The 18,613-nt window shown below is 38.9% G+C and overlaps 1 protein-coding gene across 3 annotated transcripts in view; it reads left to right on the top strand.

Moving 5' to 3' along the window:
- The window catches only part of GMEB2 (glucocorticoid modulatory element binding protein 2), a 53,635-nt gene that overhangs the window by 13,081 nt on the left and 21,941 nt on the right, over positions 1–18,613 (top strand). For 2 of the 3 annotated variants that reach the window (XM_053701064.1, XM_053701147.1), the window contains exons 2-3: positions 6,028–6,171; positions 8,743–8,846. In XM_053701064.1, the coding sequence (XP_053557039.1) occupies positions 6,053–6,171; positions 8,743–8,846 (223 nt within the window). In that variant the 5' untranslated portion in view covers positions 6,028–6,052. The remainder of the gene's footprint in view (positions 1–6,027; positions 6,172–8,742; positions 8,847–18,613) is intronic. The other variant, XM_053701229.1, reaches the window with a different exon arrangement.

The following is an 18,613-nucleotide window of genomic DNA, read 5'->3' as shown; positions in this document are numbered from 1 at the left end:
ATGGGCCCGTGGCTGGATAGGTAAAGGGCAGAGAGCTCCAGTCCGACTCAGACGCCAGCAAGGTGGAGGTGGAGTACTGGTTTGGGCTGGTATCATCAAAGATGAGCTTGTGGGGCCTTTTCGGGTTGAGGATGGAGTCAAGCTCAACTCCCAGTCCTACTGCCAGTTTCTGGAAGACACCTTCTTCAAGCAGTGGTACAGGAAGAAGTCTGCATCCTTCAAGAAAAACATGATTTTCATGCAGGACAATGCTCCATCACACGCGTCCAAGTACTCCACAGCGTGGCTGGCAAGAAAGGGTATAAAAGAAGAAAATCTAATGACATGGCCTCCTTGTTCACCTGATCTGAACCCCATTGAGAACCTGTGGTCCATCATCAAATGTGAGATTTACAAGGAGGGAAAACAGTACACCTCTCTGAACAGTGTCTGGGAGGCTGTGGTTGCTGCTGCACGCAATGTTGATGGTGAACAGATCAAAACACTGACAGAATCCATGGATGGCAGGCTTTTGAGTGTCCTTGCAAAGAAAGGTGGCTATATTGGTCACTGATTTGTTTTTGTTTTGTTTTTGAATGTCAGAAATGTATATTTGTGAATGTTGAGATGTTATATTGGATTCACTGGTAAAAATAAATAATTGAAATGGGTATATATTTGTTTTTTGTTAAGTTGCCTAATAATTATGCACAGTAATAGTCACCTGCACACACAGATATCCCCCTAAAATAGCTATAACTAAAAACAAACTAAAAACTACTTCCAAAAATATTCAGCTTTGATATTAATGAGTTTTTTGGGTTCATTGAGAACATGGTTGTTGTTCAATAATAAAATTAATCCTCAAAAATACAACTTGCCTAATAATTCTGCACTCCCTGTAGAAGTACATTGGAAACTTTTTTTAAATTGCATTCTCTATCTGATTTAATTAAAGAAAATGTTGGGGTTTTATGACCCTTTAAATTCACCTAATATGTTAATTTATTGTATGACCGCAGAAAAATCTTGTAACTACAAAGGTCTAGATTACGAGTGGCGTGCTGACTGTTGCGCGTGAGCAAAAAAGGGATTATCGTGGCTGTTTGCTTGTGTCGGGTTTTTCACTTGTATTACAAGTTGAAAGTAAATGCAATTGCTTGAGCGCAATTGAAATTAACTTGTGTCGGGTTAGCACAACCTCAGAGCTCTGTTTAACTGTTTCATGAAACAAAAAAATGTCACAAAATACCTCAAAAATACATTGAAAAGGACAGTTACACTCATAATAACACTGTCTAAAAATATTAAAAAAATATTGCACAAAAAAAGTTATAAGGGCTCAAAGATATGAGGTCTCAGGTGTAAGAAAAAAAAAGGCAGGCAAAGGGCTTAAAGGGACAGTCAAGTCCAAAAAAACCTTTAATGATTCAAATAGGGTATGTCATTTTAAACAACTTTCCAATTTACTTTTATCACCAATTTTGATTTGTTCTCTTGGTATTCTTAGTTGAAAGCTAAACCTAGGAGGTCACCTTGAAGGCCGCCTATAATCTAAATGCATTTTGATAGTTTTTCACCACTAGAGGGCATTAGTTCACGTGTTTCATATAGATAACATTGAGCTCATGCACGTGAATTTACCATAGAGACAGCTCTGATTGGCTAAAATGCAAGTCTGTCAAAAGAACTGAAATAAGGGGGCAGTCTGCTGAGGCTTAGATACAAGGTAATTACAGAGGTAAAACGTGTATAATTATAACTGTGTTGGTTATGCAAAACTGGGGAATTGGTAATTAAAAGATTATCTATCTTTTAAAGCAACAAAAATGCTGGTGTTGACTGTCCCCTTAAACATTGAGATACATTTAAATGTCTAAAGATGTTTATGTATGTATGTATGTATGTATATATATATATATATGTGTGTGTGTGTGTATGTATGTATGTATATATATATATATATATATATATATATATATATATGCAAAGTCAAATTGGAAGCTTGGCACACACTATCAATGACAACAGTCACCAGGGTGCATTTCAAAAATATTGATATTTCCCACAAAGTAAACGTGCATTGAAGTCTTTTGCAGTTAATTAGATGAAAACAAAAAAAAAAACAACATATTTTTGCAACATTCCTATTTAATAATGGTTTTAACTATGTATTTACTGTAAATATTTGACATTCCAATGTTCTGCACATAGCAGAATATGTTCTAAGTATTTATAAATAGATATTCCTCTCTATCTCTCTCTCTCTCTCTCTCTCTCTCTCTCTCTCTCTCTCTCTCTCTCTCTCTCTCTCTCTCTCTCTCTCTCTCTATCTATATATATATATATATATATATATATATATATATATATATATATATATATATATATAATTTGATTTGTAGGTGTATGTACTCTCACCATCTGTCATCAACTGCCAGGGTGCTATACGGATATGCCAATAGTTTCAAAATTAGAATAAGCACTCACTGGACTTCAGCCGTCTGTGTAATAAAGATTTTATTTGTGACGTTTCGGGGCACCAAACAGTCCCTTCCTCTGACTATACCTATATATAATCATGTATAGATATATATTGCACCAAAATACCATCAGATATACTGTATGTAGAAATATGTATTTTTGAACAAATAGAACATATTCTGTTATGCAAAGAACATTGTAATGTGAAATATTCATATTTTCTTGGGTTAGTACACTTGAGAATATGCAATCGTGTTTGTGGTGTTATTGCGCGCGCAATATTGTAAGTTTGTCTTTTTACACATGTTGGGTTAGCAGGTGAAACAGTTTACTTTCAACTTGTAATACAAGTGCAACCCGACGACCCGCGAAAAGCTTATTTCTAGAGCATGTAGCACTCGAGCGGGAGTGTTAAATAATGCTCCTCTTGTAATCTGGCCCTAAGTGTTTACTGTCCCTTTTAAAGCTGTCATATTACTTTTTATTACCATTTTATATATTAAAGTATACTATATTTTATATAGTAAGTGTACTTGAGTATATACATATATTTACCAGTTGACTCACTTATAATGAATATCATCAGTTTAGAGTTAATGTCACAAAAAATAAAAAAGTTTATTAAATGTTGATGGAAGATTTATAGGTGAAACAGTGTAAAATTATTAAAGAGTCATACTAGGCACAAAATGGCATTCTCTAATTTGTTAGAGCATGTAATTGTAAAGTGATGGTAAATGCAAGCGTATAACAAACGCTAGTACAGGTGGCCCTCATTTTAAAACGGTTCAATTTACACCGTTTCAGAATAACAACCTTTTTTTCCAGTCATGTGACTGCTATTGAAAAGCATTGAGAAGTAGTGCATTTATTAAAATAGCCAGTAGGTGGAGCTGTCCGCTTGTGTTGCAGCAAAGCCAAGCAAGCTGAAATTGATCAGTTTAACCAGACCTGAGCTATCGAGCAGATTTCAAAGGAACAAGATCTTCCTGTCTATAAATCAGTCCAGATTGGAATGCATAGAAAGAACTGTTTGCAGAAAAATGCAAGTGAAGTCTGTGTTGTGTGATTATTTTATTAGGTTTATAATGTTGTTTAGCAAATGTTTTTGTTCATTTAACTTAGTGTAATTATATATTCTGTGTTGTGTGATTATTTTATTAGGTTTATAATGCTGTTTAGCATTTAAAGTCTTCATTTCAAAGCTTTAAAAATAATGTATTAGGTGTTACTTATGTCAATTTTTAAAGGGGCCTGGAACCTATCTCCCTCACTTCCCATTGATTTACATTATAAACTGAGTTTCAATTTACAACGGTTTTGATTTACAACCATTCCTTCTGGAACCTAACCCCTGCGTAGCCTGAGGGCTACCTGTATTTACCATCACTAAAAATATGGTGGACAACTGACGGGTTTCTGTATGCACGCACGGCTATTGGTTTAGAGGTGCAAGCGCAACCTCATTGGTAGAAGATCGATTTAAAAAAACAAAACTGTCTCAATATAGTTTCTAATTAAGGTACATTATAAGCCAAAAGTTATTTATCCTGAAATAAGGACTAGTTTTTAATTATGTAGCATGAGGCTGTTTATTCTTATTCATGGCTCTATTTGGTCCATGTCCACAATGTTATACTTTCTCAAAGGTTTCTATAAGATTATTGTTGGTATTTTTTCTGTCTAGAAGATTTTGTCACATATTCTTGGTTTTATAGTTCTCAAAACTGTGAATTTGTGTCTGCAGAAATAACTTGCCTCATCATAGCAAACATGTTATACAATAAACAGAAAGAGTTGAGAAATAGACCTTAAAAGGATATGAGACCCAAAAAGTTTATTTTGTAATAAAGACAGAGCATTCCATTGTAAAAAAACAAACAAAACAGTTTCCTTCCAATTTACGTCTATTATCAAATTTGCTTCATTCCCATGATATTATGTGTTAAAAAGATACCTAGGTTAGCATCTGGAACACTATATAGCAGGAAATAGTGCTGTCATTTAGTGCTCTTGGAAATGGATAACATTCTTGCAAAACTGCTGCCATATAGTGTTCTAGAAATGGGCCAGCTCCTAAGCATACGACCCTGCTTTTCAACAAAAGATACAAAGAAAAATTGATAATAGAAGTAATTTAGAAAGTGTTTTTTTGGGTTTTATATCCCTTTAAAGGGACATAAACCTAAAATATTTATTTCATGATTCAGATAGAGCATACAATTTTCAGATTTACTTCTTTTATCAAATGTGCTTTATTCTCTTGGTATCGTTTGTTGAAGGAGAACAATGCTTTATTGGGAGATAGGTGAATACATTGGGTGAGCCAATGACAAAGAGCCTACATTAGTGCATTGCTCCTAAGCCTACCTATGTATGCTTTTCAACAATGGATACCCAATGAACAAAGCAAATTAGATAAGAGGAGGAAATTGGAAAGTTGTTTAACATTGCATGTTCTATCTGAATCATTACATTTTAATTTAAACTTTACTGTCCCTGTAATTCTATTCCTCTGCACATCTATTTACACAGAATCAACATCAAATGTAGAAGCTCAATGAATAGAAGGTTGTTTTTGGAGTGGAATAGAGCTGCACAAGGACCTAAGTGTGAGGGGGAGGGGCAAGCTTTAAAAGTAAAATATTATGTTATTGTTAAAGTTATATTATTAAGGTAATTATTGTTTTTCTCCTTCCAATAAAGTACAGCTGAAAAGTTGATCAAATATGAACCTATTAAACTAGAGATAGTTCACCTCCCAATAATTTCATTAATTTCAATGATCTATGTATTTCTAACGGTATATAACTAAATCAGTAATTTTCTGATATAACTGGAAAAATAATCTGAAAAGTTATTATTCTAAAAATGAAACCTTTATGTAGAAAACTATGATTTAAACTGATTTAAATCGCGTCTTACTGCTAGTGATTTGAATCTAATCCACCCTGCTAGCAACCCTACACTACTATGTGTTTAACCCCTGCAAAGGAGTTAAACACACACACACACAGTAAAGTTTCTGCTCAAGACCTGAAGAGCACTGCTGATCCAATCGGCGGAGCTAGTCGCATGACTCCGTTGTGTAACTAGCGTTGCTGATTGGATCAGTGTTCTGCAGGCCCCGGACAGTAATTCTACTGTGTGTTTAACCCCCTTCTACATGCTAAACACATAGTAGTGCAGGGTCGATAGTCTTAAAAATGTTCTAATGAATTTGAGTATGTCATTTTTTTTATTATTCTGGCCCTTTAAGGCTGATCTTGTGCTATGCTAAATGTAATTTAAATTAAAAAAATGCTGGAAGAGCCAGTGCAAACGTTCAGTTTGAAAGAGAGTATTGAAACCATTCAAGCATATCAATGCAGAACCATTTTAATGGGCAAAGCACCCGGCTGATTTTACCAATCACCTGGCAAAAATTAAAGCCAATATTAAGGTAGCTAATATAAGTTTTTTTTCCAAAGTTTATTGCACAATTCATCTTTAAATCAAGTTGCGTTCATTTATGCAATTAATCTGTGGATAGCTTAAGTAATATTTGTTTTATGCACTTTACAGCATCTCCCTGTCTGGCTCATTAGCCATGGCCACCCCAGATGTCAGTATGCACGTGGAGGAAGTGGTGGTAGTTACCACTCCAGACAACATCATGGATAGCAGTGGTATGGAGGAAGTTAAAGCTGTGCTGGTGACAACTAACCGGTAAGAATGTTGTAGTCTTTCACAAAGCTTGACCTTCTTTTACATACATTTTGCTCTAAGTACGCGTTAATGCAGGGGTTAACACAATTATGTCAAGCTTAGGAGCCAAAAGAGCTGGCTATATTCTAAATAATACAAAATGTTAGGAACAGGAGTAAATACTATGATTCATGGCTCTTTGGCCAGTATAATTTGTCAAACCCTAGGTAAGTGGGTGGTGTATAAATGTACCTTGATATATAAATACAGGTGATGCACGTTTTGCACTACAGTGACATGCTCTTGTTTAAACATAGAATCACAGTGGAATTCCATGTGTTTAATGCCAGCAAATGAGTTAAACATATGGGTAATGTCCCTCTGATTCCCCACAAGAACTACAGCTCCCAGGTTTGTGTGAGTGCTGTTGCTAACTGGCTCATTGGCTGTAGCCTGCTTTTTTCAGCAATTCTCTATTTAACCGATTTGCCAGGGTTAAAGGCCATTAAATACAGTAGAATTGTATAACAAATAAAAACTATGCAAAAGCACTTAATCTGAATTTCAAATGCATATACATATATACTGTGAATTCTTGCACATTCTCAGTAGGCGCTGGTGCCTCAGAAAGTGTGCATATAAAAAATATAGTGCACATTTTGATAATGGAAGTGAATTGTAAAGTTGTTAAACACAGTTATAAGTAGTACAAAACTTACATGCTCTAATAAATTAGAGATCATGTCATGTCGTTTTAATAGTGATTTACACCTCTGCTAACATTCAAAATTTTTTTTAATGTTATTATTGAGGACATACATAAAAATATAGGTTGTACAGGCATGAACAAATTAAAACTTACATCCTCCTCTTTTTTTTTTTTATCCCTTCAAACAAGAAGAGACCATTCTTGTTCCATCAAACAATATAGAGAAAATAATATAGGCATTATTTCAAATAAAGGTTAAAAATTATCTTAGTGTTATTCTATATAAATATAAAACATTATTATTAAAGTGATACAACTAACTAGAGTAGTAATTCAGTACTGAGCAAGTATATCTTTCTAGAAAAAGTAAAAGCCTTAAAGGGACACTGAACCCAAATTTGTTCTTTTGTGATTCAGATAGAGCATGACATTTTAAGCATCTTTCTAATTTACTCCTATTATAAAATTTTCTTAATTCTCTTGGTATCTTTATTTGAAATGCAAGAATGCAAGTTTAGATGCCGGCCCATTTTTGGTGAACAACCTGGGTTGTCCTTGCTGATTAGTGGATAAATTCATCCACCAATAAAAAAGTGCTGTCCAGAGTTCTGAACCTAAAAAAAAAAGCTTAGATGCCTTCTTTTTCAAATAAAGACAGCAAGAGAACGAAGAAAAATTGATAATAGGAGTAAATTAGAAAGTTGCTTAAAATTGCATGTTCTATCTGAATGACGAAAGAAAAAATTTGGGTTCAGTGTCCCTTTAAGAGGATAAAATAGCAGGTTTAGTGGAGTCAAGACAAGGTAGTAAGCAGGTTTTAGTAATTAAAGTGATGGTAAATCCTAGTGTTTGTGAAACGCTAGAATTTACCATTGGAACAAATAAAGGGGACCTTCATTCATTAAGTATAAAATACTTAATGCTGAAAGCTCCTTTATTTGTTTGCAGCATTCGCCGCACCGAGCTGCTAATGCAGCCCAATGCAGAACGCTATTTGGCTGAGAGGTGACGTTTCCACTTCTTAGCCAATAGCTCTGTAGGAAATTCAGCTTGGCGCTGTCTTATTACGGCACCAAGCCGGATTTCCCGCACGGGAATAGCGTTCTGCAGTGGGCTGCATTAGCAGCTCAGTGCGGCGAACGCTGTAAACAAATAAAGGAGCTATCACCATGAACTATTTTATACTTAATGAATGAAGGTCCACTTTATTTGTTCCAATGGTAAATTCTAGCATTTCACAAACGCTAGGATTTACCATCACATCAAAGGAAGACTGAACCCAATTTTTTTCTTTCGTGATTCAGATAGAGAATGTAATTTTAAGCAACTTTCTAATTTACTCCTATTATCAATTTTTTTTCGTTCTCTTGCTATCTTTATTTGAAAAAGAAAATCAAGGACCCTGGACAGCACTTGTTTATTGGTGGATGAATGTATCCACCAATCAGCAAGAACAATCCAGGTTGTTCACAAAACTGGGCCGGCATCTAAACTTACATTCTTGCTTTTCAAATAAAGATTCCAGTAGAATGAAGAACTTTTTGCTAATAGGAGTAAATTAGAAAGTTGCTTAAAATTACATGCTCTATCTGAATCACAAAAGAAAAAATTTGGGTTCTGTGTCCCTTTAAGGAAAAAAAAATTGGTCTAATTCACAAATACAAATCTGTATAATGGTTGTCATTGCAGTGTCTTGCTATAATGTTGGAGCCATCTAGTGACCAAAAAGTGAAACTTATTTACAGCTAAAGAGAAGCTGTCAAATGTATAATAAGAGGGAAGTAGGATGAATGAATGCTTAACTCAAAATGTTACTCCCATTAGGAGAAATTTAGAAATTCTTGTCTTCAAGAAGCTTAGATTTTGAATTGATTTGTCTCTAGGAGCCTTGCTGAAGAAGCTTTGGAGTCAGAAAATGTGGCTGCTGCAGCTGCCGCCGCTTTTAATGCATCCACCGAGCTGAAGGAAGCAGTGCTAGGTATGGAAAGTATGTAACAAAGCTCATAAAGAGTATCCATATTTTTCATTTTTTTCTGTATATGTAATGTTTTATTCATCCATACTCTGCTTATTAGACATGTACACAGACTAAGTCATTTTCATGAAAAAGAATAGTTTTGTTTGTTTGGTTCCTAGGGTCATTTGTATCTCTCTATCTACTTAATATATATATCTCTATCTAAGATTCAGTTCCAACATAATATGCATATTATATGGCTGTTGTACTTTGTGTTACCTTAATCGTATGCACCATGTTTACCTATTATACTATTAGTCATGGTTAGAGTTGTATGTTTCATGCAGAATTTTCGGGAACCCTATAATAATGAGCACACAGTTTTCCTTGTTAACAAGTTTGTCTCTAACTTGAATTATTTGTCATCACTATTTTGTGCTATAAGTAGGATAGTGTTTGTCTTTCTCTCTCTCTCTCTCTCTCTCTCTCTCTCTCTCTCTCTCTCTCTCTCTCTCTCTCTCTCTCTCTCTCTTTCTTTCTTTTCTCTCTTTCTTTCTTTCTTTTCTCTCTTTCTATTGAGCAGTATAGAAATGTCTGAGTAAAGCACACTAGTTTGTGATACGTTTTATTGCATGGTTTCCCAGCATAACAGGACATATTTTAAAGATACAGTTGTTTGAGATGTGTTTTACAATGCCTATTAATGTCTTTATCACCTATATTAGCATAGATATTTTGGAAATATTTTAAATATCATATATATTATATTTTAAGCAAACAGGAGGACAGGTGTTAAAGTGACATAATACTCATATGCTAAATCACTTGAAACTGACGCAGTATAACTGTAAAAAGCTGACAGGAAAATATCACCTGAGCATCTCTATGTAAAAAAGGAAGATATTTTACCTCACAATCTGTCTAAAAAGTTATAGTCAGCTGCTGCTCAGCTGCAGGTTAAAAAAAAAAGAAAAAAGAAGAAGAAATGAACAGCAGCCAATCAGCATCAACAGTGCTGAGGTCATGAACTCTTTTACTGTGATCTCATGAGATTTGACTTAACTCTCATGAGATTTCATTGTAAACTTCCTTAAGCTGAATAGGGAAATAAGATGAGAGTGCATGTAAGCTCGCTCCTTCTGCTGTCCCGGGACAGACATACTGATTTGTTGCTTAGAAGTCCTTTACAATGGGATGTGGCTACTGAGAAACTTTTGAGGTAAAATATCTTTCTTTTTTACATAGAGATGTTCAGGGGATATTTTCTAGTCAGCTTTTTACAGCTATGCTGCATCACTTTCAAGTGTTTAAACATTTGGGTATTATGGCCCTTTAACCCCTTAATGACCGAGGACGTGCAGGGTACGTCCTCAAAAAAAAGGCAGTTAACGCCTGAGGACGTACCCTGCACGTCCTCGGTGTGGAAAGCAGCTGGAAGCGATCCTGCTCGCTTCCAGCTGCTTTCCGGTTATTGCAGTGATGCCTCGATATGGAGGCATCCTGCAATAACCTTAGATGGCCATCCGATGCAGAGAGAGCCACTCTGTGGCCCTCTCTGCACCGGACATCGATGGCCGGTATCGTTGGTGGGTGGGAGCCGGTGTGGGAGGTGGGTGGCGGCCATCGATGGCCCTTGTCATGTGGAGGGGGGCGGGATCGTGGGCGTGCAAGTCCGGGCGCGCGCGGGGGCGCGCGCACGTGCACGTGGGGGCGCGCGCGGGGGCGCGCCGGGGCAGGGACCGGGTGGGGACCGCTGCACTACAGAAAAAAATGTGTCCCAAAATAAAAGTGGGACAAGTAATTTTAAAAAAAAACACCTTATTCGGTATTTAGGTGGTGGGGGTTGGTCGGGGGGGGGGGGGGGGGGGGGTGGGGGGAAATAACAAAAAATAAAAATTAAATAAATATTTGATTGTGAAAAATGGGTACTGGCAGACAGCTGCCAGTACCCAAGATGGCCCCCAATAAGGCAGAGGGGGAGGCTTAGAGAGCTGTTTTGGGGGGGATCAGGGAGGTTGGGGGCTAAGGGGGATCCTAAACACAGCATATGTAAATATGCTTTTTTTTTTTTTTCTTTTTAAAAAAAAAAAAATCTTTTATTTTAGTACTGGCAGACTTTCTGCCAGTACTTAAGATGGCGGGGACAATAGTGGGGTGGGGGAGGGAAGGGAGCTGTTTGGGAGGGATCAGGGGGTGGGATGTGTCAGGTGGGAGGCTGAACTCTACACTAAAGCTAAAATTAACCCTGCAAGCTCCCTACACACTACCTAATTAACCCCTTCACTGCTAGCCATAATACACGTGTGATGCGCAGCAGCATTTAGCGACTTTCTAATTACCAAAAAGCAACGCCAAAGTCATATATGTCTGCTATTTCTGAACAAAGGGCATCCCAGAGAAGCATTTACAACCATTTGTGCCATAATTGCACAAGCTGTTTGTAAATAATTTCAGTGAGAAACCTAAAATTGTGAAAAAATTAACGTTTTTTTTAATTTGATCGCATTTGGCGGTGAAATGGTGGCATGAAATATACCAAAATGGGCCTATATCAATACTTGGGGTTGTCTACTACACTACACTAAAGCTAAAATTAACCCTAGAAGCTCCCTACATGCTCCCTAATTAACCCCTTCACTGCTGGGCATAATACGCGTATTTTGCGCAGGGGCATTTAGCAGCCTTCTAATTACCAAAAAGCAAAGCCAAAGCCATATATGTCTGCTATTTCTGAACAAAGGGGATCCCAGAGAAGCATTTACAACCATTTATGCTATAATTGCATAAGTTGTTTGTAAATAATTTCAGTGAGAAACCTAAAGTTTGTGAAAATATTTGTGAAAAAGTGAAAAAAATTTTTTATTTGATCGCATTTGGCGGTGAAATGGTGGCATGAAATATACCAAAATGGGCCTAGATCAATACTTTGGGATGTCTTCTAAAAAAAAATATATACATGTCAAGGGATATTTAGGTATTCCTGACAGATATCAGTGTTCCAATGTAACTAGCGCTAATTTTGAAAAAAAGTGGTTTGGAAATAGCAAAGTGCTACTTGTATTTATGGCCCTATAACTTGCAAAAAAAGCAAAGAACATGTAAACATTGGGTATTTCTAAACTCAGGACAAAATTTAGAAACTATTTAGCATGGGTGTTTTTTGGTGGTTGTAGATGTGTAACAGATTTTGGGGGTCAAAGTTAGAAAAAATGTGTTTTTTTTCCATTTTTTCCTCATATTTTATAATGTTTTTTATAGTAAATTATAAGATATGATGAAAATTATGGTATCTTTTGAAAGTCAATTTAATGGCGAGAAAAACGGTATATAATATGTGTGGGTACAGTAAATGAGTAAGAGGAAAATTACAGCTAAACACAAACACCGCAAAAATGTAAAAATAGCCTTGGTCCCAAACGGACAGAAAATGGAAAAGTGCTGCGGTCATTAAGGGGTTAAGGAACTATAGAAGCCTATTCAAACTTAACTTCATGCATTAGATAATAAAGCCTTAAATGGACATGAAACCCAAACTTTTTGTTTAATGATTCAGACAGAGAATACACTTTTTTTAAAAATTTCCAATTGACTTCTATTGTCAAATTTGCTTAATTCTTGTGTTATTCTTTGTTGAAGAGATCTCTAGATAGGTAGTGTGCACGTCTGGAGCAGTACATGACAGGAAATAGTGCTGCCATCTAGTGCGCTTGCTAATGTATAACATTGTAGCAGCACTGCTGCCATATGGTACTGTAGACTTTTGCACACTCCTGAACTTCCTGCTTTTCAACAAAGGAAAAGTAGTTTAAAATTCTACATTTTATCTGAAACATGAAAGGGGAAAAAATTGGTTTTTATGTCCCCTTAAAGGGACAGTCTACACTTTACTCATCTTAAAGTCTTACCTTAGATTAAAGGGACACTGAACCCAAATTTTTTTCTTTCATGGTTCAGATAGAGCATGACATTTTAAGCAACTTTCTAATTTACTCCTATTATCAACTTTTCTTCGTTCACTTGCTATCTTTATTTTAAAACACAGTTGAGGTGACAGCAATTCAATATTTATTGTTCAAAGGAGAATCAACACAGCTGGGCCGGCTCCTATGCATCACATTCCTGCTTTTTAAATAAAGATAACAAGAGAATGAAGAAAAATTGACAATAGGAGTAAATTAGAAAGTTGCTTAAAATTGCATGCTCTATCTGAATCATGAAATAAAAAAAATGGGGTTTAGTGTCCCTTTTAAACTGCAAATATCCTCCTGCACCCCTTTCTATATCATGCAGCAGGAACAGTAAAAAAGTAATTTTCTTCATAAATGGAAAGAGTCCACAGCTGCATTCATTACTTTTGGGAATTCAGAACCTGGCCAACAGGAGGAGGCAAAGACACCCCAGCCAAAGGCTTAACTACCTCCCCCACTTCCCTCATCCCCCAGTCATTCTTTGCCTTTCTTCCCAGGAGGTTGGCAGAGAAGTGTCAGAAGTTTTCAATAGCCTCTTATGGAGGTTAGTACTCTTCAGCATGGGACTGGAGTTTTAAGTAGTCCTGTCAACCTCTCAGTGAGAGCATGGGTGAAAGTTAGAGTCCGGAGATGCAGGGAGAGTCTTTCTGCGAAACCATCCAGACTCATGTTAACAGCTCCACAAGCAATCAGCGTTGACGAGTTTCGCTGTCTGCTTTTTTCTCTCAAGTCCATGGCAGAAGCGACACTACTATCTGTCACACTTGAAAGGCTGTGTTCCTGTGCCACGGCGTAGATTCCGGTAAGATTGTTCCATTTTACTTTCATCATGGATGTATTATAATCACAACTGTTTATCTGAGAGCTGCTACAACCTTTTGGGGATAACTTTAACATAGGGTCTCAGTGAGGCTCCTTTTTGTATATATGAATCAAGGGTTAATATCTCCTGAGGGGGGTTATTGAACAGGTGGGTTTATAATAATGTTTGTTTTGTGATTCTGTCTGCTACTGTGTAGTGTTGCTTCAGCTCATGGCTATTTTGGAACAGAACGGCCTATGTCTAGTGATGCGCCCTTTACGGTCGGGTGCGCTTTTGCATGGACTGCACAGTTTATCTTGTGATTCCATTTCCGCTTTCCTGACCGTGTGGCGACGGAGAAATTCTGGTGTGCTGGTGTCTGGTTTTCTTATTGGTCCATTTTTTATTCAGTGTCCCAGTTATGGAGGATTCAGATTTTTTTGGAGACGGATGTCTCTGATTCAGACTTTACTTCTTGCGAAGAATATGAATTGACCCGGGTGATACATGCCCATCAGTTATGTTCCGAATGCCGTTTTAGAGTGCTCTGTTCCTCGGGATCAGGGAATCAGGTGCCCACTGAGCAATCCGCCTCTGGGGATTCTATTTCTCACGAGACGAGTTCCCTACCATCAACTTTTACTTTGCATGCAGGTAACCCAAATGCTACTTATCCTTTTAGGGAGTGTGGCCTGTTCCCACCGGAGGTTACGACACGGTTCCACATGGCCATATCTTTGGCGCTGGCGCATCTGCACCTCCCGGAAGTTTGCTTACGATATTATCCGTGTTCCGTTAACCAGGGCTCGTGAGGCGTGGGATCGCCTGGTCCAGTTCAGCCCTGAGGGGGAGCGACTGCCCCTGAGTCCTCAGGGGGTCAACCTTCGGGGCCAATGTTTTCTTTTTTCCCGGCGGAGGTATGTTGCACCTTTCGTTATAGACTGGCGCGCCTTCGTGTTCTACTAAGGCATGTTTTTGGCGTTGCTGGAGGATCCCACTCTTAATGGGTCTGGGGATTCTCAGTCTTAATCTTCGATTGGCTTGCATGCATAGACATAAGGGGATGAAGTAATCTTCTTATAGTCTTTGTTATTTGTGTATCCTTTTCCAGTTCTGAGCTTGGAAGTCTCGGACCCCTGTTGGGTTGGTCTTGCGGGTCTGTCCGTTCTTCCTGGGCGATGACCTACGGGTTGCCTTATCTTTTATTTTCATCTGTTGAGGTTGATATTTGTGGTGTGATGTTTCCTTCAGGAACTTTCTTCTCTGGAATTGATACTCGTGAAAGTCTGTCTGACTGTTCTTTATCCCTCCATCTCAGGGGAGACTCTATGTGGCCTTGACAGTGCTGAGGCCCTTGGTTTCAGACTGGTCTTGACTGGGTACAAATCCTTCTGTATTTGATGCCTAGTTCAGACACGTGGTGCCTTTTATGATTTTTTTACTTGGGCTTGATTGTTTACTTGTTTTATTTTACAAGCTTCAACTAGCATCCTGAGAGGACTTGAGGGTCCGTGGTTGCTTAGGAGCATGGGGGATTGGTGCTAATTCGCCTTTCAAGCTATTGGGCCAGGACTCCGTTAAGATCCGCGGTGACATGCTCAGTCGTTTCCGATTTTTCCAGGAACTAGAATGTTTCTTCCCGTTGTAGGTTGTGGAGGCTTGGAGGATTTAGGTCCATCATACCGCCGTTCTTACGGTTTTGCCTTTCTTGGTCTCTTTGGAGGTGTCCTAGGACTTGTTCCTTTTAGAAGTTCTCTTCCTTTGGGTCGAGACTTTCTGGACTTCGTCCGGTTTTTCTGATGGCTTTGGCCGCTTAATTAGGAAGTGAAGTCCGTGAGGCTCTGTCTTCTTTCGGGAGTTAGTCATCTCCATATCAGGGGCGATAGGAGGTGTTGTCTCTTTTTTTCCAAGCTTTTTGCTTAGGGGATGTTTTTCTACCTGGGTTCGGGATGCTTTGCATTCTTCTCCCTTGGGTGTGGTCCTCTGGAACGTTAATCTGAAAGGATTATGGAGACTAGCCTTTCTTTCTACTCTCTTTCGGGTGACTCTGTTCTCGTTCTCATTTCCCTTAGTGTTGCCCTTGGGACCTTTGGGCTTTAGAGAAATTGTGTGACTTTCCCGCGGCTTAGCACCTTGTTGGAGGGTTGTTGACCTCCGGCTAAGGGTGTTCTCTTCCCTTTGGGCTGGGAATTACGAGTGAGTCCTGTATCCGTTCTCCGGGTTTCCAGGTTCTCATCCCCTGTGAGTCTGATTGCTTCAGAGGGGTATCTTGTGTTCCCTTGGGGTGTCTTTCGTTCTAGGATGATTCTGGGTCCAGGGTTCTTGTCTTGGATCCTTCTTAGATGTCTGGAGACTTATGATCCTGTGGACTGGTTCGGGATGACCAAGTTTTTTCAGGGACCCTATGTTGCGAAAAAGGGGCTAGCTCATTGGGCTTGCAAGCAGGAAGGCCAGAGTTCACATCCACCTTCGGGTACTGCTTATAAACTTTAGGGCCTGATTTGTACTTCGGACTGGGTTTTTTCTCTGTTGGGTCAACAGTGGTGTCTGGATGATTTTTTCATTCGGTCTGTGTTTTGATCATACTATGGCTTCATGTATTGTGGACATGTATGCTGTTCTTATCTGTGCCCCTTCCCTTTTGAGGGGATAGTTTGTCTTCCTTATGAGCTGGGGTTTCCTCTCTCTGGAGGGTCTTTGTCCTGCCCTGTGTGTAGGAGGTTGGATCAGGTGGCTTATTTATGTAAGGGGCAGCATCTGCTGCTCTATGAGCTCTGTTTCACCTGTTGGAATTTGATCTCTCTACGTAGAGACTGTCTAAGAGAGCTGGGACAGGTCTTTCTACAGATCTATTGCACTTTTCTCTGTTCCAGGTCCCAGGGGGCGTTCTCCTTGGGAGTGCCTTATTTTGGAGGAGCGGGTTGAATTGGCACCTGAGCTCTGTTGGGGTGGGTGAGTCCCCCCTTTTTCTTTCCATTCTCTGGGGGCTTGTTCTTTGGGGGTTTTCTGTCCCCCCTGTCTATCAACATGTCTGTTGCTTGGGCTGGTCTGGTGTTGGAGCAGGATCTGAGATCTGTTGCTCTGCTAAATTCGTCCTCAGAGCATTCGAGGTACGGTAAGCCTCTTGAGGTTTCTCCTTTCTCCATGTTCAAGGTTTGTGGGACGGACTGGCGGCTCTTAGATAGCCTGCAACGTTATCCGCTGGTTAGTGGATACTTAGCAATCTGAAGGATCCTATCTTCAGCTGCTTTCTGCTTGCCCTGCAAGTATTTAAGTTTCAGAATCATTTTTACATGACTGCAGCTTGCAGTGTTCTTGCTTCAGGTATTGTTTGTCAGACCTATCTGAGCTTGCTGCACAAGGTTTCATTTCTGAATATTTCGGTATTCTAAGCTACCTTTTTGTGACTTGGGGACCTTCGTCTTCAGTTGCTTTTTAGAGTGCGGTTGCACTGTGTTAGGGTAAGATCCTCTCTGTTTCAGACTCCCGGCCTTATCCCGTGGTTTCTGTATTCTGGGGTCTGGGCGTTGCCTCCCCTTGTTTCTATGAGACTGGTGGGTCTCTGTTGGTCTGGAGTTCATTATAGCTCAGCATACTAATGCACTGTGGCTACTCTGCACTGTAGCAAACCGAGGGTTGCAAGTTCGATTCCCGGGCGAGGTCTACTCAGCCTTCCTTCTTTCGAGGTTGATAAGATGAGCAGCGCCTTAAGTCCCTTAAAGTGAAAGTAAATCCTAGCATTTTACAAACGCTAGGATTTACTATTGAAACAAATTAATGGGACTTTAATTCATGAAGTATAAGATACTTCATGTAGAAAGCTCCTTTATTTGATTCAATCGATCGCCGTTTTTAGCTGCTACAGCAGCCCACGGCTAAAAAATTTTTTGGCTAAGAGGTGACGTTTTCACCTCTTAGCCAATAGCTGTGCGGTAAATCCGGCTTGGCGCCCATGGGAGCCGGATTTAGCGCACTGCTATTGGCTAAGAGGTGAAAATGTCACCTCTTAGCCAAATTTTTTTTTAGCCGTGCTCTGCTGTAGGAGCTAAGAGCGGCGATCAATTGAATCAAATAAAGGAGCTTTGTACATGAAGTATCTTATACTTCATGAATGAAAGTGCCCTTTATTTGTTTCAATAGTAAATCCTAGCGTTTGTAAAACACTAGGATTTACTTTCACTTTAAGGGGGATTAGCTACGCTTTACAAGAACATTCATGTTTTCTCTGTGTCTTTTCTTCTTTGTGGAAGAATACAGTAGCTTGTTCCCTTTCTTTAGTAAGGAGTGTGTTGTTTGGAGACCGACTGCTGGACGACGGTGTCACCTGGAGGCTGTTGACTAAGTCGGGTCTAGTTCCTGCAGTCTCTAGCAAGGCTTGTGGACTATCTGCGGTCAGGGTCCTTGGGCCTTTTCCTTTTCAAAGTTGTTCTCAGCTTCAGATGAAGCAGGATTTTGTTGGGTAGGGGTTTTCAGGCCTGGTGCCCTCAAAATGGGCCGCCTCTTGTACCCTTCCGTTTTTGCATTCAGTGTCCTCTATAGCTTGGGTATTGATTTCCAAAAAGTAATGAATGCAGCTGTGGACTCTTTCCAATTATGAAGAAAAACTTAAATTATGCTTACCTGATAATTTTCTTTTCTTCAGATGGAAAGAGTCCACAGCTCCCCGCTCGTATTTGTCTGTGGGGCGTCTGTTATTTTTTTTCTTCTGGCACCTTTTCACCCTGATATTTCTTCTACTGTTCCTTGTTCCCTCGGCAGAATGACTGGGGGATGAGGGAAGTGGGGGAGGTATTTAAAGGGACCTGAAATTAAGTTTTTTATATCTATAATGTATTTGTTATTCTTAAAAAGCAAACCGCCTTTGTTTTAATATAAATATATTATCCTACCTGTTAATTTATTATTTTAAATTCACTGTATCACCCTTCAGCACAGCATCCGTGTAAACCATGGGGAAAGTAATGTGCACTTAACCGGAAGTCATATTTCATATTGCTGTGAGCACGGATAGAGGCGCTCTCCAGCAT

This window comes from Bombina bombina, chromosome 1, assembly GCF_027579735.1.
Source record: "Bombina bombina isolate aBomBom1 chromosome 1, aBomBom1.pri, whole genome shotgun sequence".
NCBI classification, from domain to species: Eukaryota; Metazoa; Chordata; class Amphibia; order Anura; family Bombinatoridae; genus Bombina; species Bombina bombina.
Note: the sequence above shows the minus strand (reverse complement) of the source record. Positions and strands in the feature narration are given on the sequence as shown.